Source organism: Syzygium oleosum, unplaced genomic scaffold (assembly GCF_021117445.2).
Source record: "Syzygium oleosum isolate NSW1041296 unplaced genomic scaffold, Sole_v2.1 Sole_v2.31, whole genome shotgun sequence".
NCBI lineage: Eukaryota > Viridiplantae > Streptophyta > Magnoliopsida > Myrtales > Myrtaceae > Syzygium > Syzygium oleosum.
The window spans coordinates 3,037,375-3,064,145 of record NW_026607515.1 but is presented as its reverse complement, the minus strand read 5'-3'; the positions used below and the strand labels follow the sequence as shown (position 1 = coordinate 3,064,145).

The 26,771-nt window shown below is 40.5% G+C and overlaps 3 protein-coding genes across 11 annotated transcripts; 1 reads left to right on the top strand and 2 right to left on the bottom strand.

Annotated features, from left to right (window-relative positions):
- Positions 1–2,738: 2,738 nt before the first annotated feature.
- Positions 2,739–4,671, bottom strand: LOC115683249 (CDGSH iron-sulfur domain-containing protein NEET). Its single transcript, XM_030607713.2, has 2 exons — positions 4,314–4,671; positions 2,739–2,990 (listed from the first exon to the last, which is right to left on the bottom strand). The coding sequence occupies exons 1-2, from the start codon at positions 4,544–4,546 to the stop codon at positions 2,882–2,884; spliced, it is 342 nt and encodes a 113-aa protein (XP_030463573.1). The 5' UTR covers positions 4,547–4,671; the 3' UTR covers positions 2,739–2,881.
- An 8,896-nt stretch (positions 4,672–13,567) lies between these two features.
- Positions 13,568–20,143, top strand: LOC115683251 (LRR receptor-like serine/threonine-protein kinase ERL1). Of its 2 annotated transcripts, XM_056304332.1 has the most exons (27): positions 13,568–13,892; positions 14,363–14,501; positions 14,631–14,702; positions 14,813–14,884; positions 14,973–15,044; positions 15,139–15,210; positions 15,310–15,381; positions 15,533–15,604; positions 15,712–15,783; positions 15,863–15,931; positions 16,036–16,107; positions 16,265–16,336; positions 16,416–16,487; positions 16,569–16,640; positions 16,737–16,808; positions 16,921–16,992; positions 17,092–17,163; positions 17,238–17,309; positions 17,400–17,471; positions 17,560–17,631; positions 17,770–17,841; positions 17,923–17,994; positions 18,066–18,139; positions 18,230–18,361; positions 18,465–18,803; positions 19,006–19,376; positions 19,469–20,143. In XM_056304332.1, exons 1-27 carry the CDS (start codon positions 13,769–13,771, stop codon positions 19,832–19,834), a joined length of 2,982 nt encoding a protein of 993 aa, XP_056160307.1. In that variant the 5' UTR covers positions 13,568–13,768; the 3' UTR covers positions 19,835–20,143. The 2 variants fall into 2 exon arrangements, with proteins under 2 accessions (XP_056160307.1, XP_056160308.1); XM_056304333.1 differs by lacking the exon at positions 16,569–16,640.
- Positions 20,144–20,893: 750 nt separating this feature from the next.
- LOC115683252 (uncharacterized) lies at positions 20,894–25,768 on the bottom strand. Of its 8 annotated transcripts, none has more exons than XM_056304336.1 (16): positions 25,318–25,768; positions 24,645–24,800; positions 24,378–24,419; positions 24,091–24,229; positions 23,868–23,976; positions 23,678–23,728; positions 23,455–23,549; positions 23,273–23,357; positions 23,136–23,180; positions 22,784–22,839; positions 22,489–22,561; positions 22,195–22,248; positions 21,924–22,007; positions 21,791–21,836; positions 21,591–21,697; positions 20,894–21,508 (listed from the first exon to the last, which is right to left on the bottom strand). In XM_056304336.1, the coding sequence occupies exons 1-14, from the start codon at positions 25,475–25,477 to the stop codon at positions 21,792–21,794; spliced, it is 1,194 nt and encodes a 397-aa protein (XP_056160311.1). In that variant the 5' UTR covers positions 25,478–25,768; the 3' UTR covers positions 20,894–21,508; positions 21,591–21,697; position 21,791. The 8 variants fall into 8 exon arrangements, with proteins under 8 accessions (XP_056160311.1, XP_056160316.1, XP_056160313.1 ...); XM_056304341.1 differs by having other exon boundaries at positions 21,791–21,859; positions 21,942–22,007; XM_056304338.1 differs by having other exon boundaries at positions 21,942–22,007.
- Positions 25,769–26,771: the final 1,003 nt, after the last annotated feature.

Sequence of the window (26,771 nt, the reverse complement as noted above, 5' to 3'; positions counted from 1 at the left end):
TTTTGTTCTCTTCTCTTCTCCTGCTTGAAGAATGGTGAGACGGTGAGCTGCAGAAGCAGGAGAAAGAGAGACAAAGAGGAGGAGTACCGAGCTAGGGTTTTGGTTTTTATATGGCTTTGGCGGTTGAGTGAATTCTGGCCGTTGGATGGTGGAGGCAACTCCAAATCGACGTCCACCGTTGGATGGGAAGCTTAGGCACCGGAGCCAGCTAACCGCCTCCGAAAAAGCCGGAGAATGACGTCGTTTTGCCCAACTCACGCCGCCGTTTCCCTTTTTTTTTTTTCGATGGGTTGACTCTAGGGGTGTGCAAAACAAATCACCCGAACCGGAAACTGCCTTTGGTCCTGTTCTTAAGAGTGTCGATCTAGTTTCTGGTTCCTAAAAGTGGAACCGGTATTCTGGCAATCCGATTCCTAGTTCTAAGGGGGAATCGGACCGGACCGAACCAACTATATATATTTTAATTTTTTTTAAATTAATTAGGAAAATGTTAATTAAACCCTAAGTGAACTTCATTGATAAAAATTAGTAAAATATGAACTAAATTCAAAGTGAACTTCATTGACATAAATTCATTGACAAAAACTAGTAAAATGAGAACTAAAATCCTAAGTGTTTAACCAAAAAAAAAATAAGCCCTAAGTGACCGATTTCATTGAATCGGATCGAACCAGGAACGAATCACCCCTAGTTGACTCGCCTCTCTTTTAAGTACCTTATTTTGAACCAAAAAAAAAAAGTACCTTATAATTGTTGGGCAAGTTTTGCTGCTCCTTTAGGGTTGTCCTTTCGTTCATGTTTTTCTAGTAGACTCGCTCCCGCCCCATCACACACAATCATTTTGCGAACAACACCAAAAAGCCCTAATTTTGCACACACAAAAACACCCAACCTTACACAATCACCTCCAACCCGCCTCCACCACCCCATGGATATCAAATCATGTCGCCACCCACCACTGTCGTACGTCGCCGATCCCCTCCTTATCAAACTAGCCTCTCTATCCTCTTGACGGCATCAATTAGGACCTTACCACCGTCTTAGGTGGCATTGCCAAATCCAGGCTCAAAATATCAAATCGATGTCCTGAGCCCATAACCCAATTGCAACTAATAAAGAAAGATGGTGGGGTTTGCGGACTTTGTTTCAAGCGCATGTCGTTGCTGAAGCAGCGGGCACTTCGAATTCTTGATTTTTATTGATATTTAAAGTGATCGTGTGTCTCAAAAAATGTAAATTCCCAGCCAGTACAACTCATGGGGATCGGGATATGAAGAAAATTTTCCTTACATACTTAATCCTAGCACGAACAATTTAATTTTTAAGATTAGAGTCAAATTACATATTTCCTCCAAATTTCTAGGGTTATCGCAAATTTCCCCTGACAATTCATATTTGCAATGTGCTCCGGTTGCATGTGTTTCTATACTTTTCCTGCCATACATAGTTGATATGTGGCCATGCCTTCCACAACTAGTAACGAAGTTAGATATGTGAGAAATTTTTAAGTGGAGTCAACATCAGAAGGCACATTGCCGAAACATATCAAGGGGCAAGTTGCAAAAGGTGAATCAAGAGCTGAGCAGCCACACTTCCAAAAACCCGGGGCGCAAAATGTAATCATTCCCAACTTGTACCTCGGAGATGGACGAGCTCGTCCATGTCGGGATGGATGAGAATATCAATACAAAAGCTTACTCATAACTAAAAAGTTTAAAAAAAGAAAAAGAGTATTGTTCTTACTAGGCCTAACTGGACGAACCAGGCCTAAGAAGTAAAAAACTAACTCGCTCGAACCGCTGATTTGGCACCTTAGGCCTGGCAGTTCTAGCAAGCTGCTGGCCAAGATAAGCTCCCACTTCCTAGGCCTAAGAAAAAGGACAGATGATAACTTCATTGACGAACAAAAATTACCTGCGTACAATTTTTCTTTCTTCTCGTACCAACGGCTCAGATAATCTTAAAGCAGCAAACTAAGTTTTTGGAACAGAAATACCTATGCACACAAATATTAACGAATTAGATGTGAGATTTCTCAGTAATCTCCAAGCCAGAGAACATTTTTCCTCTTGCTCCATGATAGCAACATGTACCTGGTGGATTCTACCGACCACCAAATCCAACGTTAATCGACAGCAACGTGAAAGCAATTACACCAGAGGATAGCAGCAAAAGCAATACCAGTTTCAAATTCATCCCCCACAGTACATGCTTGGATGTCTGCTGAGAAACTCGCGTCCGTGGACTGATGAGCTTCGACCGATTCTCTGAGAACATAATGGTATTTCTAACTAGGAAAACCATAGCCAGGGGTATTACTTCCATTTGAGCTTGGCAACCCAGTTTAGCCAAAGTTCAAGTAAGCAACAAGGAAGAGGTGCTTGCAGCTCGCTAAGTGGAGTCAAATAATATCAAAGAGTAGATTCGATAATTCTATCAATTTGATAAACATGCAGCAAGGGTAAAAGCATCATAGATAGCAGGAACATAAAACTTAGATACATTAACCACGAGACTAACCTGTGAAGGAGAGATATACGCGAGCTTAAAAAGGGCAAGTACCATTACAACATGGCACAAAATCATCAATTGAAAGGACCTCAAAACCTCCGACCAAAAAAAAAAAAAACAGAGGGCCATCGGATTAGAGATATGGCAGTAATAGTGGGGTAACCCTCCAGCTTCAAAAGTCATGGCATAAATAATATGCAAACAAACTTAAGAAAGAAAACATCAACTAAACGATCAACGATTCAGTTTATTCATTAAGGGAGCAGCAACTCAATCTGTTCTGTAGTATGACAGACAAGATTCACCTCACGCTCAAAATTCAGACTTTCAGCTTAACATGCCAAATTTGGCCTTATGAATACAGTAAAATCTACTCTTTTTGCTTCTTCAACAGCAAAGGACCAACATTGTCCCCGGTAGCTTTGTTGTGCTTCACATGGCTCCCATCACAGAGGGGGAAAGTACCAGATCTCCAGCATCTGCAATCAAGTTTAAAAACCGAGGAAACACGAGATGAGTTACAATATGAGACATCATACAACAGAAGACGTATTTCATGACGTAATTTACACACCATGATTCAGCCTGAGAATGTATAGGAGTTCTTTAGTTCACATGTCCCCAGTAAAAGCACAAAATTCTCAGACATTGCTTCAACCAATTATCTGTGAACCGACACAGTGCAATAAAGTCGGTAAATCCCTAGTCATTAAGCCGTCCTGCACAAGCGTCACAACCAATCCAAGAAACGTATGCAGGAAAGTACTATACTAAAACGATCTTCCTTCCAAGCAAAAGAAATTGATAAAAACAAAAGACTCATAAGGAGGACGCATTATGCTAAAATTGTCACTTCTGTTTGAAGCAGATTTCTTGACTTCATCAAGATATGACTTACTATCCACCAGATGAAATCACTGAGTTTCTATAAACAATGCCAATGGAGTCCACTTGGATCAACTGATCTTAATCGTTCACATACATAGTTTAATGCAGTTTACTATGCCCTTAGATTCCCAAGAGAAGTCCTTCATACAGTAAATCGAGAAGGTAAATTTCCCCTCGTTCCATAACAATATCGAGATGATTAAACCGATAGGAAGATTGAAATTTCTCTCTATCTTTCCTCTTACGAGTTACGACCGCGACCGAATTCAATAATGCTGTCCATCTTCACGCCCATTTCCATCCATCCATCCCGCATTCCACTCCCACATACCAAATGCACCTCCAGAGTATGCATTATCCCCATTCCAGAAAACGAACTCGCACTTGAGCAATTAGGGATAGTGACACCATTCACCAGCCATTCATCAATGCAGATGAAGAGAATGCTTACATTTCATTTTCACAATTAGTCATGTCTCTCCTCCGTGGGTAATTTGCCACGACAGCATGTAGCAGCGGAAATATAATCATATTCCAAGTTAGTTGAACAGCTGGATAGACATAGCTAATTTCGGTGAAATAACAAACATGTGATGTCTATCTTTCATCACGTCATGTACAGTGTCGGATTACAGGTCCCTCCCACGCTTTTCTGTGATGTAATTGACTCGGACTATTAGAATGAACCGACGCAATTTCCTCTCTCTTGCAAGGGCCAATTCAAATGCGCGGTTTCATTCACAATCAGCCGACGCAAGTGCCGGAACAGGTCCACGAGAGTAACTGCTAATCACACCAACCTTGTCCAGGAATAACTCCACCGCACTTGCGCAAAACCATACACCAAAAGCGAGGAAAGCGAAACGAACTCGAAACGGTGAGCTTCAAAATCGAAAGCCACATCGGCGACCTACCTACAATAAGCAGTGAGGGGCTTCGAGAGCTCGGCCACGACGACGGAGTCCACGACCTTCTCCTCGCTCTTCCTGATCTCGGGGTTTATGGCCTGAGCCTCCGCCCTCACCGACACCACGCGTCTCGTCCTCGCGCTCCCGACCGCACCGGCGAATCCTCCGTCCCTGCTCCGCCCCGGCGCCGCCACCGACGACAAAAGCCCTGCGCCTGCTAGATTCAAAATCGACGCCATGGATGACGAGCTCGAGCAGAGCGAAGGAGCTCCACTACTTCTCTGCGGAGTGACGGATGACCGTCAACCGCTTTTCCCTTTTATTTTCCCCAAGGTTGAGGGAATTAGGTGGGGTGTAAGAACCTGTGGCGAGCACGCTTCGTTGGATGGTGGCGATGATGATGGGCGATCGAGCAGATGCAAGCGGCGACACGTGTCAACTGCAGGAGGGGTGATGAGTTCCAAAAGGGTGGCGCGAATATGCGATTCCGGAGTGTCGTGGGCCAGAGGACCGGACCGTACTCGCGGGCTTTTCTTGTTGTGAAAGCCCAAATTGATGTTTTGAAGAAAAAGAGAGAGACCAACGAGGAGGAATTGGTCCAAACGATCGACGAAATCCATGGCCCGTATTATTGACGATAACCACTGACCAGCTCTTCAAAGAAAGATCGCCGAAGAAATTATTGCAGCCTCGTAGCGACCAAAAGAAAAAATCATTGCAGCCTTATAGAACCTAAACTTTTTTCTGTGACACCAAAAATTCTAAACTTGTAACTCGTGTGACACGTTTACCCTCCATTAAAATTCTGTCAATGAGAACCATTAAAAATCTGCCTACATGAATGCAATAAAACAAATAATGTTGACATGGCGCTGGAGGTGGCAATATGGATCACAAACCTATTTATTAACTCGGTTTTAGTGAGTCCGGGTTGAATATGGGTCACTTAAAATTTAAAAATGAGTCAAAATGGGTTTGCAACATTAAAGCCTAATTTTACATGGGTCTATATTGGTTTGCAATAAACCCATGTTCAACCCCCATTTAACAAACTCATATCGAACTACTTAACTTATTAACTTTTATTGTGATAGATATAATTTATTAACTTGAATCATTGGTCGCCTCTCGTTGCCGCTGGTCATCCCGGTCTCCGCGGCCCTCGTCAGATTTAGAAGGGAAAAAAATCAAAAACTCAAAAAAATTATAAAAATTGTCAACTAGCATGAAAGTGTTTTAGCAATAAATTTTTTTAAAAAAATCATAAGAAGCAAGCATTGGATAGGGTGGGACATAGAATCCAGGAATTTTGCTATATTCTATAAACTATTTGGTGAATCACAATTATAAAGTCAGATATTTTCGCATCATATCAATTCCATTGTTTGGTGGGAAGTGTTTGTCGGTATAAATTAATATGAAAATGCACAAATGGAGATGGTTAGAATCACTCGAGATTCACTACTAACCACACATACACAAACAAAGACAATCTCCAGCAATCAAGCCATGATTATTAGGTGATCTAAACCATAAATAGTGAAGGAGATCACTGCGGCATTCTAAAGTCACAATTTTGACTATAATAAAAAATGTAGACGAGTTATAGAGACATCGTCCAGATAGATCAACTAGTGAATGTCAAATCCAGCAAGACAAAAAGAATGAACTAGAGAGCTATGGAGGAGAAACAACTTCCACTCTTTCGTCGGTCTTCGTGGAAAAAGAGTTGTATGGAGAAGTCGCAAAGCTTCAACGTAAAAAAGAGCTACGGAAGAGGAAGAGAAAGAAAATAAGAGGATATGGTCTTTTACCTCGCTCTTGAGAACTGAACATATCATTTGTTACCTCTTTTACCTGAACAAATGTCTTAATTCTCACCTCAACCACACGCTCTTGATTGAATCCATTGAACCTGCTTATAAGATGACCTCATGCATGACATATTGTTTTTAACCCACGTAACTTTACATATATTACTAACTCTAGTTTATTGATATCGTTGTTTTTAACCCAAGTTGATAAATGTGAGTTAAATTTGTTCTTCGATAAAGAGTAAAAGAGAAAGACAAGAGAGAGATATAACCATTTCCTCTTTTGAAATATGCAACTCCATCTTTTTAACATCTTCAAGTTCAAATTTTCCCATTCCAGTTTTACTCAACCCAATCGAAGTCTAAACTCTCACTTTCAATCTAGTGTCATATTAGTTTTATTCATGGACTTCGCTTTCTTTTATCAAACCAGCTTTGTTGTCTTCTAAAGAACGGGGGTTGTTAATCTTAGTGTCTATATTGATTTCAAGGTGATTAAAGGCTTTGCTTGTTAAAAGCTTCATTAAAGATAAGTGAAAACTCTATGGATTAAGTCAGAATGATCTACTTAGTATTCTTGAATTCTGTTGATTGATTTTTTGTTCATTTAGTCTAGATTTTACTCTATGGGTATTTAAGTTTCAATAATTGTGTGTTAAGCCATTGTGATTGTTTGACTCGAAAAAAAGCTTCCCACATGCCTAAAATGTGTTTGAAGTATTGCTAAAAGGCTGCATTGTATCTTGAAGGGGAAAAATGTGAAAATGGCAAAACTAGGCATCACAGAGGTATCTTGGTAATTTTTTACAAAATTATGGGCAATTTTGAAAATTTGCAGAAGCGAGAGGGTGTTGTTAATAAGGTTACTCTATGGGATGTTGTGAATATTTTATCGTACTTCCACATGCAAATAATAATTATAAATTATGATCGGAAAAGACACGTGTTGCACGTGATGTTTTTAAGGCATGTGATGGGCAACACGTGGATATGTTTCGTGGCATCGCATAGGATCGTCTCTTTTCAATCATCCCGACTACCAAATGTAGACTAATTGTAGCTTTGAATAGAAAAACAGAAGAATAAAAGGCGAAATTAAGAAGTCTAACTATTTAATTTCCACTAAGAATATGTAACTCGACAAAATTTCTTAATTGTTCTTGGAAATGAAAGAACCAACTTCATCCTTGCATCCAATGGGAACTTTAGAATGCTTCTCTCATTTTAAATTATGAATTCTCCTATGGAGTCATTATGTTTCACAAGAAATGAAAACTAATCTTACGCACGCATGACGTGAGATTGAAAACTAATAATTAGTTGAATATGAAGTATCTTCCGTGGAGTCGGTAGTTTGATTTGCATCACGAGCAAATATTTGAACAACTAATCTTGCCAAGCAGGGGTGTCAATGGATCGGGTCGGATTTCCATGCTACCCAACCCAACCCAATCCCATAAGAGATGCGTGTTCTCGCTGACTCAAACTCTACCTGACTCTCAAATAACCCGAGCTGAAACTTCGGGTTTTCATTTTTTTTTTGCATCTATATTTCTAGCCTCTCGGGCACAATCAGACTTGATTTCCTACTTTAGAAAAAGAAGAAGATCGCGAGGGATATCTAGCGAAAGAGATTTTCCTCCCTTTTTCAGTGCCAAGCATAAATTTTTGAATTGCAAGCATCTTGATAGGATTGCGAGAACGAATTTGCTAACCTTTGACCTTTAGATCGGTGATTGTCTGAAATAACTAGGATTTAAACTCAACATTCCTTTACGAGGGTAAACTCCTTACGAGAATGCTTGGAAAGAGTCACTAGGGCCCGCCACTTTCCACCCTTTTACAAATAAAAATATACATCAGTAACTATTGCTCCTAATCGCTTATTAAGTTTATTTTATTCAAAACTATCCAATTTTGAAAAGATAATTATCCATTACACATAGTGCATCTAAAATTTGTGAAACTTTCTTAAATTAATTACTTAACAATTTTTAAAAGATAATTATCCATTACACATAGCTTAGCCACGGTGGTCATGGCCAGCAAGTATATTTTGTTTGACCTCAACCTAGCCTTGAGTTAGCGCAACAACCGTCACCAGCCTACGATTTGAGGCGGCGATGGCCTCCGAAACAGCAACGGTGGCACTCGTGGTGGAGAGGGGAGACGTGGGAGCGGGTGCGACCGACTGAATAAGCCTCTCAAGTGAGGTGAAAGAGCGGCCACGGCCGTTTGAAGCAACGATTTGATGTGTAGGCAAGAGATGGAACTTAATATCTATCGTAAAGTGCGAGGAAGATAATTGTGTAAATTCTCAAATATGGAGGAGCGTTATTTGTTGCGAAAAGTAAAGAAGCGACATGATTTTCATCACTTTTTTCAATAATAGTAACTGCATAATGCAAAGGACCTAGAAGCAGTGTAAACGTGTAGGGTGGGGGAGGAGGGAGGTAGCTGATAGCCCCACTCACGGGTCCTATGATGCGTATAATCAATCCCGTCTTCAATTCCCCCTCTCTGTGCAAAGCGCTGGTGGCCCCCCCCCCCCCCCCCCCCCCCAACCCAATCTTTCGTTTCCTTCGCCGTTCGTTCGCGCATAATCTCGTTCCGGTTTCGTGTTGTGTTGGGCCTTGGCTTGGCGGTTTGTACCGCTGTAATGGAACGGAACACTGTTTTTGTCTGGTCACGCTCGGCGGACCTTCTCTTTTGACTTTTGACCGCCCGTCAAATTGCCATCCAAACAGCACCAGCGGACAGGTGTAATTACTGATCTACTTCCCCTTCGCACATAAAAACAAAAGAATAATCATTATCCTTACACACAGAAGCAGGAAGCAAACTGGCCACGAAAAATATAAAAACAGACCTTGCAATGCTCAGTATCTTTATTACAAAAGCCATTAAAAACTCTAAATTATATTCATTATAATAAAATTTATCCTAAATATTTTTTGTGATATAAAAAATTATAAACTCATACCTGTATAACACGTTTATCATTCGTCAAAATTTTGTAAACAAGAATCGTGAAAAATTGCCCATATGGACGTTAGAAAGTAAATAATATTGACATAACGCTCACATGATTTGAGTGAAATAAAAACGACGTTGTTTTGATTCAAAATTCATCCAACGAAACCTTCAATTGGATAAATGTATTACATAAGTACAAGTTTTTATTTTTTTGTGTCACATAAAAGAGTTAAGGGTAAATATGTTATAGTTGACATGTTTTGAAATTTTTAATGTCATAAAAAAAGTTCAAGGTGAATATGTTACAATAGGTATGGTTCGAAATTTTTTGTGACTCTTTTTCGGTAAATAGCAAAAATTCACAAAAATTAATGGAATTAAAAGTTTAAAGAGTACACATAATACAAAAGCTTGCCAAGTCATAACAACTAATCCCAAGCAAATCCCATGATCAAGCGATTATTAAGGAAATACTATCAGCGATTGGTTACAGACGCTCGTTAGATAATTAATTGAATTTTTTGACTCGATAAAATATTCGTCAAAAGGACATTAGTTGCAGATATTAACGACGTTTTACTTTTTATGGGAACTTGGAATCTCCGGTTTAGTCCACGTGGAAATACGGCTCCGGGGATAAGACAACCGGTGAATCTCACCTCAATGATTACTTTTCCAGAGTTCTTCTTACGACCTTTTCCCGCACAACAACAACATTAAATTCTCAGATTAATTTATTTAATTTAATAATAAAACCGTTGAAATAAGGAAAAGAGCAGAAAAAAACAATTCAAAAGAAAAGCCACGCTGACACGATGGAAAGCCAACATCACATCAAAGAGGCCCATCTTTTTTGAGGGACCCCGATATTTAAAATTAAATGCAGTGTCGCAGTCTTTCTCTCTCTCTCTCTCTCTCCGCCCTCGGGGCCCACATTCTCGGGTCGGCTGCGGCTGACGGCGTGCCTCCGGCGAGTTTGAATAAGTCGCCGCCTGTGTCCTTCATGCTTTTGGGGGCCGCGACCTGCGACCTTTTACTGTCTCTGTCAGGTCCCCTGAAATCTCGCCACGCGTCGTCCCGGCAGTGGAGGTTTCGCGTCGCGTGCGTCTGCGGGACAGACTGTCTTCCCGGCGGAGTTCGTTCGCCGGCACCGGAACGAAATTCCCAGGAACTTGCGTCTCGATTTGTTGGGATTCGCACAAGCTCATGCAAAACTCACTCAGGGTACGTTTGGTAAATATTATATTTTCGAAAATAATTTCTGAGCATTTGATGGCATTTGATAATGGCAAAATTTTTTTATTCTTAAAATAAAAAAAGAACAGAAATGAGTTTGGTAATGGCACAAAATTTCTCTTTATTAATAACATTTTAAATTTTTTAATAGATATTTTTTTTCTTCTCCTTCCATGACCCATGGCCAGGTCGCTGGACATAGGCGAGGCCCACCCTTGCTAGTGAGGGTCCAGCCCTCGCCCTCATTAGCCCTGATCTGTGGCCGGTCGCTAACCATCGGCCAGGAAAGAAGAAGAACCGGTCACAGCTAAGAAGGAAATAAGAAAAAGGAAAAAAAATATTCTCTTCGATGTTCTGATTCTTGTTCCTAGAATCAAGAATCAATTTTTTTTAATTCTTGATTATGTTCCAAAGCTAATTTTGAGAATAAATTTGTGCTCGGAAACAAAAAATTTACCAAACGGATTTCTGTTCTTCTTTTGTTCAAGTACTATTTGACCGGTTACCAAACAGGCCCTAACACGACACAGCGCCGGAAGAAAAGAGACAGATGCTGTGTCGGATACAATATTGCTCAACCGAACAAAGTGATTTACTAGTTGACGAGATACAAATTCATTGTTTGAAATCGGCTATTATTAAAATGCCTCGATTAATGCTTACTAAGTTCGTGTGACGGGTAGCATTTTTCTTTTTCATGCATTTTCTTCTATATGTTCATATGGTTTTAATTGATGAGTTAAAATTTATTGACATACAATATTAATTATAATTAAATATGAATGTTTATAATTTACCATTCAGAGTACATGGCCATTCTTTGTGTTGTTAAGCAAGCACAAGATCCCTTTTTTTTTCCATTAGGACTTAGGAGGGCATGCAGGTTGTGGAATAAGGTTACAAACATAAAATGTAAATCAAATTTAGAATAGAAAATGAAGAAGATTGCATTCGAAAGAAGAAAACATCGGAATATAGATTGAGGCAACGCACTACAGGAAACTTTCTTCAAAATAGTTATTTTTCCTCGCTATTGTGCGAACGTTTCAATTGGAGATACTAATTTCATGATACAATGAAACCATGGGAACACGATATTGACGCACTTCAAGGTATTTTCAACAATGTCCATAAATTCGAAAGAAATATAGCATGATGGAGATGAAGAAAGGGACAAATATGAATTCGTCATTATTTATTTTCAAGTTTCCTTTGGTCCATTACAAAACCTAATGAAGTGAACGAGTGTGTTAATAAGTAAGGGTCGTGACTATTTAGATATAATTTTCAATGTTGTATCTACCTAATATAACAAGTATAACCTCTTTGATGTATCAAACCTTTTAGGACAAAATTGTTCCCAAGTATCGTGCCCTTTGGAACAAAATCAAGTATTGCCCCATGATCTAAGTCTGACTATCCCATTTTTTTTTTCCTTCAAAATTAAATGTATACGAACAAACGTAGCGAAGAAAATAGAATCAGCCATTATATGCATATGTCTATATCTATTTCTCATGGTACGATTTTGTTTCATTAAATGATTGCACGAAAGTTAATTCTCTACGAGAGTTAAAGTCAAAGTAATTATTGATTGCACAGAGAAAAAATGTCAACTTCAATTACTCCCCCCACTTCAATTTATTCACAAGTTTACCAACAGGTCAGAAGTTAGAGATTGGCGAGTGGCTTCTGCGATTAGAAAAATTGGCCATTACAGCGACCCGGACATGGACATGCCCCTCGTGCCACGAAGAGAAACAGGAGAGAGATGGATTTTGGCTGACCTTAGGCTGTGCATGACAACCGTTCTATGCCCGAGAACAGATTCTGCTTAGAAATGATTTTTTTTATTTTGTGTTCGGGAACAATTTCTAAGCATTTGAAGACGTTTGGTAACTGCCCAAAATTTCTATTCTTAAAATAGAAAAAGAACAGAAATGCGTTTGGTAACTACACAAAAATTCTTTTTATTAATAATATTTTGAATTTTTAATATTTCTTTCTCTTTTTTTTTCTTTTTTTTTCTTCCCTTCCTTGGCCGTGGCCGGTTGCCGACGCCGGTGACCGACCACGGGCCAGGGCCGGCGAGGGCGTCGCGGTCCTCGCTGCCGACCTCGCCGTCGCCAGATCTAGGCGAGGTCGAGCCTCGCCCAGCCATGGCGAGTTGCGCTCGCCAGCCCTGGCCTATGGCCGGTGGTCGGTGGCCGGTGGCTGACGGTTGGCCGGAGGTAGGCGGCGGCAGGCCGGAAAGAAGAAGAACAACAAACCAAGAAAAAAGAAATAAAAAAGAAGAAAACGAAGAAGAATTAGAAATGGAAAAATTATTTCAGAATCACGAAACTACTTTTTTTTGTTTCTTGATTCTGTTTCAAAATTGATTTTGAAAATAATTTTTTGCAAAATTGTGCCTAGGCACAAAAGTTTTAACAAACGGATTTTTGTTCTCAAATTGATTCTAGAAATAAAATAATAGAAATTTTTATTATTTGGCAAATTGCCAAACGGACTTAACAAATTCTTTTTTTTTGGTCTGGCTGGTCTTTAACATAAACGTGGCAAAAACGTGGATAAGTCAAAAAAGTTTCCCCCCTTTATTATTCCCATAGCGAGAGGCTGCGCTGCGCGTAGATCCGACGGCTGGGGATGGATCTTAGCTTCCCGAGACGGCTCCGATGGAGGGACGTGGCTCCGCACTCTGTGCTGCACGATCATTTTAGCCATCGGAGCATATATGTCCCGCGCTGATTTTCTTTTTTCCCCAATCTCTTTTCTGCCGTTTCAGCATAAAACATAAAATATAAAAAAAAATATAAAAAATAAAGCTGAGCCTAAGGGGAGAGGGAGTACAGCAGCAAAGAAGAGACAGCTTTATACGAACCGGAGCAGCGTCCTTTTAATGCTGGGCCTTCGTGATCGAAGCAGCTGCACAGCCTGCATCCAAATTTCCCTTCTCTTTTGGCTAATTGGCAAATGAATAATTTTGCGGCAGAAAAATAATGGCGGACGGGCTATACGCGGGGCACGTGGTCCGTTACGGGGAAGGGCAGTATCGGAAAACGTAGGAGGTGTTTCGCGTTGGGAAACGAAGGTACGAATGATGGCCCGGTGAGGCTCGTCAGCGATCCTCTCCGTCCCGTCTCCGCCGTTAGTTTTTTGCCCCCCCCTCCCCACCTCTCTCTAAAACAACAGCAAATGCATGAGCATTCCCCACTCTCTCTCCCTACGCTTCATAACATCTCTGCTCACTCCTGCCTTACACTTCACGCCAAACGCCTGCTGCTCTCTCTCTCTCTCTACTGTACTATGCGCTTGGCGGATAGGCTCGGCGAGAGCTGAGGCCGGAGAAGCAGAGAAGACGACCAGTAGTCACCTTTTCGCTCGCCGCTCCTTCTTCTTCTTCTCCATTCACCATTCTCTCTTCCGGTTGTGCCGATGGCGGATGACCTCGCGTTCCGTCGCGGAAGGAAGGTTCCGCCGCTCGTCCTCGCTCTCGCCGTCGTGGCCGCGCTCGCGCTCGCGCTCCGCTGCCCTCTCGCCTCGGCGCTCTACGACGAAGGTCCTTCTTCTCTCTCGACGTCTCTCGCCGTCTCTCGCCGCTGTCGCTCGTGTCTTCCGTCGTCGAAAACGTTTCTCTCTTCGCTTAGCTCGTGACGCCTGGACAGAGAACGCGCTCGTTTCGTAACGCCTGATCTTTCTCCAGGTTTCCAGCGCATGTTTTGTCTTGACCTTCGCTAGTTCCTGGGTTGCCACGCCTCTGTTTCGCCATGCGTTTCGTGTCTCCGCTTTCACTAGTTACTTGTCGAGTGCAGCGTGGACTAGAGTCCGACTTCCGACTTTCTGCTTTTCGAGACATTCGTTTCCTCGTTTTCATCATTATATTATAAGTGAAGAAGGAATAATCCTCTGCCGGTAGATTATTGCCTGTGAACATTTTGATAGCACTTAGTTCGAGCGTTGGATTTCCATTACCATTTCCGTGTGACGACTCTGTATTGGCTTTGTAATACGGTTTGATGACTTAAGCAGGAAAAGCTTTGATGACGGTCAAGGCATCTTTTAGCGACGTGGTTAACGTGTTGCTCGGCTGGGACGGTGCGGACAATGGCGACTTCTGCTCTTGGCGAGGAGTGCTCTGCGACAACGTTAGCCTCTCGGTCGTGTCCTTGTGAGCTCCTCTTCTCCCTTGCGCAGTGCAGTTGCTCTGTGTTTTAGCTGAAGAATGACGCTGATGAATATTTATATGTGTAAGAGATTTTCTGATGCGTCTACTGTGGTTATGGTTTCGTTGCTGAAGGAATCTATCTAACCTAAACCTAGGAGGCGAAATTTCACCGGCCATTGGGGATTTGAGAAACTTGGAGTCAATGTATGACGTGTTCTTTTCACTATTTTAGTTTGCTCTTGGATTATATGTGCATCAAACAGTTTCGCTATCTTTTCCTCACTTAGATTCTCATTTTTTTTTATTAACGGCAGCGAGTTACAGGGTAACGAGTTGACAGGCCAAATCCCTGATGAAATAGGAGACTGTTCTCTTCTGGTGTACTTGTATGAAACGTCTGTCTTCCTCGTGATTATTTTTATATTGTCATCTAAATATGTGATGCTCATTAGTTTAATTGAATTTGAATTGCAGGGATCTATCTGATAATTTGCTTTATGGAGACATTCCATACTCGATCTCTAAGCTTAAGCAACTCGAGCTTCTGTGAGTAATGGTTGCAATGATGCCATTTGGTACATATACTGTAGGATTTAGATGAAGTCACGCTGATCACTGCATATCAACTGTTTTCATGCAGAAATTTGAAGAACAATCAGTTGACTGGTCCCATTCCTTCTACCCTTACGCAAATTCCTAACCTAAAAACTCTGTTAGTTCGATCTGTACTCAATTTGTATAATGCATGGGCTATATCTCTTGCCACCGGTCTCTCTTATTCATCCATTTATCTTTTGTTTCTGTGCCTCAGAGACCTTGCTCGGAACCAACTTATAGGAGAGATACCAAGGCTAATTTACTGGAATGAAGTATTGCAATATCTGTAAGTGTTGAAAATGTGACTAATTTAAACTGTCTGTTTTCGTTACATTCTGCTATTCAGCTGATGTAGTGTTGGATGAAGTGATTTGGTACTATTAACTTGCAAGTCTTTGATTTTTCACTAACGTTCATTGTGCTTTGAAATTCCACAGGGGTTTACGTGGAAACTTTTTGAGTGGTATGCTATCCCCTGATATGTGTCAACTGACTGGTCTTTGGTATTTGTAAGTGATAACTGGCGCTGCTGATAATCGTGGTGGTTCTATGCTTTCTGTTTAGAAAATACTCCGTATTATTGATCTTTTACTCCGTATGCTTCTGATATTTCTAGTGATGTAAGGGGCAATAACTTGACTGGCACCATTCCAGACAACATCGGTAACTGTACTAGTTTTGAGATCTTGTAAGTCACTTTCTCTTTCATTGGCTTGTTATCGTTGTTATTTGGTTGTATTCGTAATCAACGATGATGTTTGCCTTAGGGATATTTCATACAATCAGATAACTGGCGAGATCCCATACAATGTTGGCTTTCTGCAAGTGGCCACCCTGTAAGCTTCACTCTTGCACATTATAACTAGTTTTTCATGTTCGCCAGACATAATTGCAGTCTTATGATTTGTTACGGCTACGAATAAACAATATGCTGTCTCAGGTCTCTGCAAGGGAATAGGCTAACTGGAGTAATTCCTGAAGTTATTGGTTTGATGCAGGCCCTGGCTGTTCTGTACGTATCTCAAAATCTTTTGATTTATCTGTTTTTATCTGAAGTGACAATGTACCTTCAAACTTCATTTTTTCTGTTGATAGTCAAAAAATGTAGATTTTGTTGAATAACCCTTTTTTCTTTTAATAGGATTATTAATTCCATGTCCTTGTTGCAGAGATCTGAGTGATAATGAATTAGTTGGACCAATTCCCCCAATACTTGGAAACCTGTCCTATACTGGAAAGTTGTAAGTTCATTGTTGGGATATTGTTAATCTTGCCCTTGTTTCTGTCTTGAGGTCTTAGTTCATGCATATTGTATGACAGGTATCTCCATGGGAATAAGCTTAGTGGACCGATACCTCCAGAACTTGGAAATATGTCAAAACTCAGTTATTTGTAAGAAACTTCTTGCCATGTGAACTCTTTAGATTATACTCGGTTGACTTCTGGAGTTTTTCATATGCCGCCTTCTTCCAGGCAGTTGAATGATAATCAGCTTGATGGTCCTATTCCTCCAGAACTTGGGAAGCTAGAGCAATTGTTTGAGTTGTGAGTTTCCTATGTCATTTCTGTTTGCTGATCTATGATTATGATTACTAAGTTTTTGATCAACTGATTGATCGTGAAATGCTGATACATGGCTAGGAATCTTGCAAACAATAACCTTGAAGGACCAATCCCTGGTAATATAAGCTCTTGCACAGCGTTAAATCAATTGTAAGATGATTATATGTTTTTCAGTCACCGCAGTTTTGGCTTTGCCATGTAAATTCATACATATACCCATGGCGATCATCCATTGATTTTATTTCTTTTTCTTGCATCACAGGAATGTGCATGGAAATCACCTTAGCGGTTCTATTCCCTCTGGTTTCAGAAATCTTGAGAGCTTGACTTACCTGTATGTCTGATAAAATACTCGTATGAGTATTTCAATCGTTCTGATTAACTCAAAGAAGTGTCCATACTATTTAAGTGACAAAAATGACTCAATTTGCAGCAATCTTTCAGCAAACAATTTTAATGGCAGCATACCTTCTGAACTGGGGCGTACCATCAATCTTGATACATTGTATGGTTTGATGTTAGATTTTCTTTGGGGGTTAATCTTCTGATGCAAGGAACTTATTGTAGCTCTGATCACAGGGATCTCTCAAAAAACAAATTTACAGGGGTGGTTCCTCCTTCTATTGGTGATCTGGAGCATCTTCTCACGCTGTAAGGCTGTGGGCTTGCTATATTCTTCTTGTCGTCTATGCTCATTGAACTCATCTTATAGCAGTAATTTTTTGCAATGGCTTTTATCAGGAACTTAAGCAGAAATCATCTTGATGGGCCATTGCCATCAGAGTTTGGGAATCTCAGGAGCATACAGATCATGTCAGTTCCTTTTCAGCGTTTTCTTTCTCTTCGGTGATTTTTTTCTTTGCGTTTCACACCTATACCCACTGTAATGGTTCTCTTGCAGTGATATGTCATTCAACAATCTCTCTGGCACCATTCCTGCAGAATTGAGCCAGTTGCAGAACATTGTATCTCTGTAGGGTGCCTTGCTAATTTTTTGTAATTGGTCATATTATGTCTTTATTGCATATATTTTTGGATGAGTCTCCAATATATATTTGGACATTGCGAAATTGCAAAGTCATACTTGGTCTTCCTTGCTATTGTATGACAGAATACTGAATAACAATAACCTGGATGGAGAGATTCCGGATCAACTTAGCAAGTGTTTCAGTCTCACCGTATTGTGTGTTCTCATTCCAAATTTCAACTTCTTTTCCTCACTGTTCTATTCAAAGCTTTCCTGAGCATGATGCTTGTATTTCAGAAATGTATCCTACAACAACTTATCAGGAGTTGTACCGGCTCTTCGAAACTTTTCACGATTTCCTCCCAACAGGTAAAAGAATCAAGAGATTTTATGCTTGCAAGTTTTGTGTTATAGTTACACTAATGGATATTTTGCTTCAGTTTTATAGGGAATGATTTATTGTGTGGTGATTGGGTGGGTTCTATATGTTACCGTTCTGTGCCAAAACCCCGAGGTAATGGCCTGATATCGTCTGATATTTTTGTGCCGTCATTCTTTTGTCCAACACTTATGATAAATCAATTCTTTATAACTTGCGCCCCAGGAATTTTCTCCAAAACTGTAGTTGTTTGTACGATGGTGGGATTTCTCACTTTGTTATGCATGGTAATCGTCACCATTTACAAGTCCAAGCGCCCGGATCAACCGGTGAAGAATTGCAAGACGACCATGCAGTGTAATCAAATTTTATGTGCATTCCATTTACATTGGGACAGCAACTGAAATTTCATGCATTTCTTTCCTATGATACTTACCCTTTGAACCTGTCTCTTTTTTAGGTCCTCCAAAACTTGTTATTCTTCACATGGATATGGCTATCCATACGCTAGATGATATAATGAGAATCACTGAGAACTTAAGTGAAAAGTATATTGTTGGATACGGTGCTTCAAGTACAGTATACAAGTGTGTATTGAAGAATTCCCGGCCAATAGCAATTAAGCGACTTTACAATCAGCATCCTCACAATTCGCAAGAGTTTGAGACTGAGCTTGAAACCATTGGAAGTATCAGACACAGGAATGTTGTCAGCCTTCATGGTTATGCATTGTCTCCTTATGGAAATCTCCTTTTCTATGATTACATGGAAAATGGTTCCCTGTGGGATCTTCTTCACGGTTAGCTCTAATTCTGGAACTCTTTTGTTCAATTATGTTGTTTCATGCTAATTGTTTGCCGGTTAGTAACAAGATGCATCCTGACATTTTCATAGTATGACAGCATAACTCCTCCAAAGGGTGACCAATACTGAAACCCTTTTTCTTTGTGACTAATTTGGAAACACAACTTCGAGACTAATTTCGTCTTGTTTTCTAATAGGACCACCAAAGAAGGTAAAACTTGATTGGGAGACACGCTTGAAAATAGCTGTTGGGGCGGCACAGGGACTTGCGTACCTTCATCACGATTGCAATCCTCGGATAATTCACAGGGACATTAAATCCTCTAACATCCTGCTTGATGAGAATTTCAAGGCTCACCTATCAGATTTCGGAATTGCTAAGTGCCTCCCAACTGCAAAAACACATGCCTCGACTTATGTGCTCGGAACAATTGGCTACATTGACCCTGAGTATGCCCGGACATCTAGGCTGACTGAAAAATCGGATGTCTACAGCTTTGGTATTGTCTTATTGGAGCTCTTGACAGGGAAGAAGGCTGTTGATAATGAGTCTAATTTGCTTCAAATGGTACGGCCTTTTCTTGTGTACCTCGCCGTAGTCCTAAAATGAACAGTTATATCTAATATCTTAATGCTGTCTTGTTCGTTTCACATGTCTAGATACTGTCCAAGGCTGATAATAACACAGTAATGGAAGCTGTAGATCCTGAGGTCTCTGTCACATGCATGGATATATCGCTTGTGAAAAAGGTATTCCAGCTTGCTCTATTGTGCACTAAGCGCTACCCTTCAGAGCGACCGACAATGCATGAGGTTGCAAGGGTGTTGGTCTCTCTCCTTCCAGCGCCGGCCACGAAGCCTTCTTCTGGCTCTATCAAGACCATAGACTATGCACGGTTCGTTATAAACAACAAAGGACAGCAGCAATTGATGAGTCAGCTGCCTCAAGTTCATCAGGAGGATAGTACATCGGATGCTCAGTGGTTTCTTCAGTTCCGGGAAGTTATTTCCAAGAACACCCTTTGAGATTTTGTACACACTAATTTCTACTTTGGGGAAGAAAGAGGAAATAGGGGCTTATAGATGTTGAGGATGCAGCTGCTTGGGTAGTGTTCTCGATTAATTACAGCATAGGATTGCTTCGTTGAGGAGGTTTATCTTTTTGTCCCCCCAAACATTGCTGACCCCTTCCCCTTTATAGCCGAAATTTTTGGGGGATGATCCTTGTGGGACTAGTTTAACTTGAGAGGAAACATTAAGTAAAGTTTAGCTTTTTGTTAAGAGCAAAAGGAAAATGTAAAAAGTGAAGATGGTAGATGGTAGATTTTCTCTAGGTTGAACCTGCTGGATGTTTCTCTTTTATGTTGCCCAATGATGCAATGAATGACTGCACGTGGTTCACTTAGAAAAGGAGCCTGTTCTCATGACAGGTACTTTGTGCATCTCATGTTCTCATTTGGCCTTGGTAATTTCTTTTAAATCCTGCAAGAAACTATTTGGAAGTCTATATATATTCTAATTTACTGTGCAATTTCATTGGCATTATAGATGCTCAGAGTACTCAGTGTTCTGCTCATGAACACTGAGCACGTAGCTGATCTGCAGGGAATAGCACCCCCATTATTTTTTATATGGTTTGATCCAAGCTCTTTTAGCGAAAGCGCAAGTGACATTCCTGAAGTCTAGTGTTAAATGCAGTGAATTGTCGTAGAGCACATGCAAAAGGAGTCCCCTAGGGACATCAATGGTATTTGGCTAGGTTGCACTGACAACGTAGACGCCAAATTACATCTGTCAGTCAATGAAGGGATGATATAAAGAGTGCTTTAACAGCGATCTGAATGTTTGGGCAAGAACAAAAAAGGAACCTAGTTTTCCCTTGTATATATGGACTATGCATATATGAGAGACTTGGATTTGGCTGAAGATTAAGCCATGAAGTGTCACCATGACTTGGATGCCTGCCGTCGAGGAACGACTGTGTGCAAATATAACTTCCTATGGACCGTGATAATTTGAGAAAGAAATATAGATAACTGGCAGGAGATTGAGGACAAAAATCCTTTGTGATTCTGATCCACATGCTAAGGTAGTTGTCACTAATGTCTCTCCAATCATTCATGCCTGCATTTTCTACAAGGTACGAGGGCACAGCTATCTCTTACATGCAAATTCTATTGACCGACGCGGTAAAACAAACTGTGGAAAGGCAAAGCCATGAAAATTGATTTTGTTGTTGCAGACTGGCATATCCCATCCAAGTAAAAAGGCTTAAATTATGGGAAGTACCGTTGTAATTGGGCACAGCCATCCTCAGCGGATGCCAAAAGATTTGAGCTGCAACATTTATCCTTATAAGAGCAATTTTTACCCGTCGATTCCTTTATACCCAGGTGACCTCTTGGGATCATTTTCTGTAGATGCCTTCTTCACCTGATGTTGACGCTCCTAAGGCACACAAAGGCAGGTGCACCTCAGATCACATTTCCAAATGTGGATGGGAAAAGCAAAGGCCTACATGCGGCGTCTAGTACTGCGATCGGTGGTGTATGCCACAATCATGGTGACCCACATGCATCTTTAATGACTACTCTGTACGACTTTCTGCCGAAAAGAATAGGCATTCCTTCGCGTTGAAAAAGCCACAATGGGATCCAGTCATCTCGAACAGCTGGTACAAGAAGATATGACTGGCCTCGTCTGATACCCCCAAAGTTATTAGTCAGTGATGAATCCAAGCATTAGTATGGAAGTTCACCCAAATGAAAAATCTTCCTCTAACCTGTCAATGCCGGCTTGTGGTCCGACTCCAGCAATCTGCTTGTCCCTCCCACACTGAATCTGCCATCCGATGACACTGGGTGATATCTAATTCGCCTTTTCTATCATCTGCTGATGTAACTGTGTGAGATCTGATGCAAACTTACGAATTGATTTAGCTGTTCTTCGTTAACGTGAAGAACAGTCTAGTCCAGGGTCTACCTCATATTCCTGTTGAATCAACATCACCGCATTTTGTTTTAAATCCCTGTGCCATCAAATAAAGTGAACCTGTATCAGTGACCATCAAAATCATGCTAACCATTCTCAGGTAGTGGGGATTCAGAAACAAGACCTTCTTAGAGGAACCAACCTCTCTGACCGGAGGCACTTTCGACCGAGTCTTTGAATTCAGATGAAATTTAGATTCTAAGGACAGCTGACCAACCATGAGAATTAAACAATAAGTGAAATCCTGATAACTCTTCAATACTCTAGACAAAGTTTAGTAAAAGAAAACTAACAATGCTTCCAACGTGGTGAAGATGCTGTTCAGGAAAAAAAAAATAATGAAAGAAGAAGCTACCATCGAGTGGTAGTTTAAAATAAATTCAAACTCGACATACCTTTTCAAAGAGGTCCACTGGTGGATCATGCTTTTTCCTTCGGTATTTTGTTTCCTGGAAAAAAAAAAAGCAGTTGATTAAGCAAAAAATGTCAAAGAAAGCGAAGCAGTAGATTAAAACTGGTCTAAAAATCATTTCCCTCCACAGACTGTTTTAAATTTTTGGAGAAGACTATTTTCTTAATTAACTCCCAGATTTTAACACCACGGGCAACCAACATAATTCATCACATGGACATATAACAAATTAGTAGATATTGCTCACAACGTAGTATTATTCAGTCAAAGAAACCACCTTATTATTTGCTGAAGCTCCAATTTTAGGAACAATATTACATTTCTGATTGTGAGTATCAGCAGAAATCGGTCTGCAGAGGAAACAATAACGGTTAAAGAGCAATACTGTTGTCCCAATAACATGTGTCTAAAAAATGAAGCAACTCCCCATATCTAAAGTAAAAGCTTCAGCTTCGACCAAAAAAAAAAAAAGGTAAAAGCTCCAGCAGTTAACAGTAGTTCCTCCACATTATGTGTTTTTATCCTAACTCAGAATCTTTAGTTAAAAAATTAACAGTGATCAACTAAATTACCTATTAACTTCTGGCATTACATTTTCTGAAGCAGAAACAGAAGAAACATCAACTTCCTGCCAAAACAAACAAATTAACTCCTATATATAGTGAGATAAACGACCATATGCAACTTATGCGTCTTTTAATCAGGTTAGCATGATTATAGAAGCATGTGACCACCTTGATTCTCCAGAGTAAAGGCCTAATAGCCAACAAGAGAGACATAATGACTCAGAAGAATTCCAACACGCAGATTGTCCACATTAAAAACTATTATATGCAATTCAACAAAATACTTCTCCCCATCAGATGTTATAGAAATGTTTGCTGGAAAATGAACAAGTTTCATGCTATTTGACAGAGAGCATACCTGGAACCCTAATGTACTTTTCTTATGGAGAGTTGCTAACGGTACCTTCAAGGCCAAAACATGCGTACTAAGATCATACAATTTGAATGAGAATAATTTTTTAAAGTGGACTATAAACCAAAAAAAACTGCACTAACTTTATGATGCAATCGACATGCCTTCAAAACTGGCGAGTTTGATTTGGCATGTTCACCAGACTCTACTCTATTTTTGGACCTGAAACTTGAAATTACAACTAATCCATAAGTTTCCTTATGTGTAAATGAAAACTGATAAACATTTCCAAACAGTATAGTTGGCCAGATGGAAAGGTTTACACCTGTGTTTTTGTGCCCTACGGGCTGTTTCCAAAGAAAACTCTCTCGGGATTGTAAAGTTCCGTCTAACGAGCACTGAGTCGATGTCATATCCAACCTGATACAGGGTCAAGATAGTGCAAACATTTCCATTTTATTGAACTGATTGCGGATATGACAGATTATTTGCCAGACTCAGACCCATCTTGAAGTCAAAGATGAAAATCTCCGAATGGTGTACCTTACCTTGTAAGATAATTTGTGATGTAGAGGAGTTTGGTGCTTCAAATTAGCAACCTAAATAGAAAATTCACCAGTGATCATCAATTGCAATTAAAAAATGGAAAAACTAGCAGGAAAATTTAGGTGCCGGCTCATATATAACAAAAGAAATGAAAGATGCCCATGAATGTCATTACACAACAAAATAAAGCACCTTTTGCAAATAGCCTGCTTCTAGCTTTTGTCGTTTGGTCGCTCGATTGTCACTTAGGGGTGAGCACTGCAAAGATGTTTTATGATTTTTGACTGAAAACTTGTCGGACCTAGAATTTCAATGTGGAAACATAGATGACAGAGAGTGAGTGACAATTCAAACAATTAAAGACAGAATCCAACAGGAAAATTCACCAGCCCAACAGATCCAACGGAGGCGGCACCTCAAGAAACTACTAAAGCGAACTTCTAGGCTCCAGTTTTGCTTGGCCAAGTAGCTGGCTGTGGGCTTCATCAAAGTTGAGCTCCTAGGTGAGGATGACTTCACCAGTGGCTTGGTTTTGACTTTTGGGGTCTCTTCCGCTGTATGATTAGAACACAAATGAGAAAAGAGGACATAACAGGATTTGAAGCTTCATTCCTAGAAACACCGATGGCAAACAAACAATGTATCTCAAACCATGCAACCCTTAATGACATGCAAACTTCCACTTAAGTATAAAAAGATCACCTCGTGAGACTTCTTGCTTATTTGCCTCTTTCTCCCTATTGGCTGCAGGTAAGTATAAGATGACACCAAGAAAATCCTTCAACATCTTGAGGGAGGAAAAGAAAAAGAAGAAGACAGAGAACATTTACATAGCACTGATAGCCTTCCTACCGACTGCCAAAAGATGCTAAAAGCTTAGACACTCACGACTCCTAAAACCTATGTCAAATTCTACCTTGATGAACCATGTTCAGAGGAGTATAACATGATTAGTAAAATAAACGATACCTTGGTCGCTGCAGTTTAGTGCTGAAACCTCCGAGTCCATGTCATGATCTGTGTCTGTAGTGACAGAATTCATGTCTTCTTGACCATCCACTTTCGAGGACGTCTCTGCATCTCCTCTCAGATCATCATTGCTCCACCTCAGTTTCACTATAAAGGCTGACACAGAAAAGTAAATGCGAGGTGAGCGGCATAAAGATGGTTCGACTAAAATCATCAAAAACCAACAGCTTCGCAAACTTCTGCTCGGAGGCAGATGAAAAAAATAGGATTAACTTTGTTGAAGGAACACTACACTTGGAGCACATCATTTCAGCTGGAAAGCAGCGAAGCGTGAACGGTTGCCAACGTTAAGAGTTGGTCATAGGCAGAGCACTGATGGTGGAAGAAAACAACAACAGAACTGGAAGAAAATCTCTGAGTGCTCGCGGCAGGCATCATGGCCTTCTACGATCGCGAACCGGATGAAAGTTAGGCTACGAAGAATACATTAGAAATCTCATACGCACGAGATGATCGCCGTCTCTAAACACGTCAGACTCTTGGAAAAATCGACGACGCACTCGGTTGAACAATCATGAACGAGAGCGCTCAAAATCGTCGACAGGCGGATAAGAAAAAAATCACTTCTAAAAAAAAAGAAGAAGAAGTCTGCGATGGATAATCCGATGCTTACGCGAAGGCGGATAAGTTCCGGCGGATTCAAACCAACGCTCGGCGGCTTCGGCCTCCGAGCACGTCTCGGACCGACGGAAATCGTAGAAACGAGCCGCGTCGAACTCGTAATCAGGATCGCATTCCTCGCCGCTCCGTCCTTCCATTTCATCGTCATCCATCGGCTCCTTCTCTTCACCGGAGGACCGAGAAATCAGGGCGGGAGAATCTCACGAAGCATTCAAATCAAAACTCTCCATCGCTTCTCGAACAAAAAATTTCATCGGAACGAGGACCGGAGCTAACGGAACGCGCCAACTGCAGCGGAACCGCGAAGCATCCCTCGCTTCATCGTGAACATGGCGGGAGCGTCGGAATCGAGTCCCCGATTTCGCAAAACTTTCTCGCAGTTCTCCCTCGGATTTTCTCGGGAAAATTGAGAGGGAGAGACGATCAGGAAGGGGGGGAGATGCGATCATGGGGACGGAAGGAGGAGTCGGAGGCGATGGTCATATAGGATCCGAAATTTTTGAATTTGTGGGTCCAACTTCGGGCACTGTTTATTTGTCGCACGCCCCGAATGACCATTTTGCCCTCGCGCATGCGAAGCACATTTCGGCTTTATCTTTACCTATTATTTAGACATCAATCTCGAAATTTTGAGTGAAAAATTTGAAGAAGAGTCATGATATGGTTTTAAGTAATGCAAAGAATTATGGTTTTTAAAAGAGTCCACCTAACAGTAGTATATTTAAATTTAGTTCCTAAAATGAGTTGGATCGCATTTTGAGTAATTTTTAAATATTTTTATATGAAATTGCAATGTTCCACATTGCAACAACATGAAAATATTATGCAACTATGAAAAAAAGTTAAATCACACATTTTTCGGTTATCAAGTATCGTGTTGATACGTTATTTGAAAACGTTTATCATTTCTATATTCTTATCTTATTTGATAAACTTCTGTGCTTGTCTATAATTTGGAGATTTAAAATGGAAAAAATGGAGAAACTTGGTCGATGTCTTGCTACGGGGAAGATCAGTGGACTGACATGTTGCCCACGAAGTGCATGCACCGTTTAGAAATTGTCATGATTGAGACTTTACTCTTTCCTTTTGTCTATTTTTCTTGGTTTTTGTTCTGGCCTTATTAGACTCGGGAATTTGGACTAGTCCAGTTTTGAAATTTAAAAAACAAAAGCAAGGTTTTGTCTTCTTTCTTTCTTTTTATTTTCCCCCTTGCGAAAGGGTCTACTTTTCCATGGAATCCTAAAAGAAAACAAAAATTCCAAAACTTAGGAAACTGCAGAGGCGCCCCGCACTTTTTCCAGCAAAAGGGTGATTCCGTCATTTCGCAAATACGGCCACGCTCCTCTAAATTTGAAAAAAGAAAATGAAAACGGATGAGGTCGACGGTTGACTAACGAGAGAAAGTTTGGATTTGCGTCAATAACGAAGCGTCAACGCACCTAC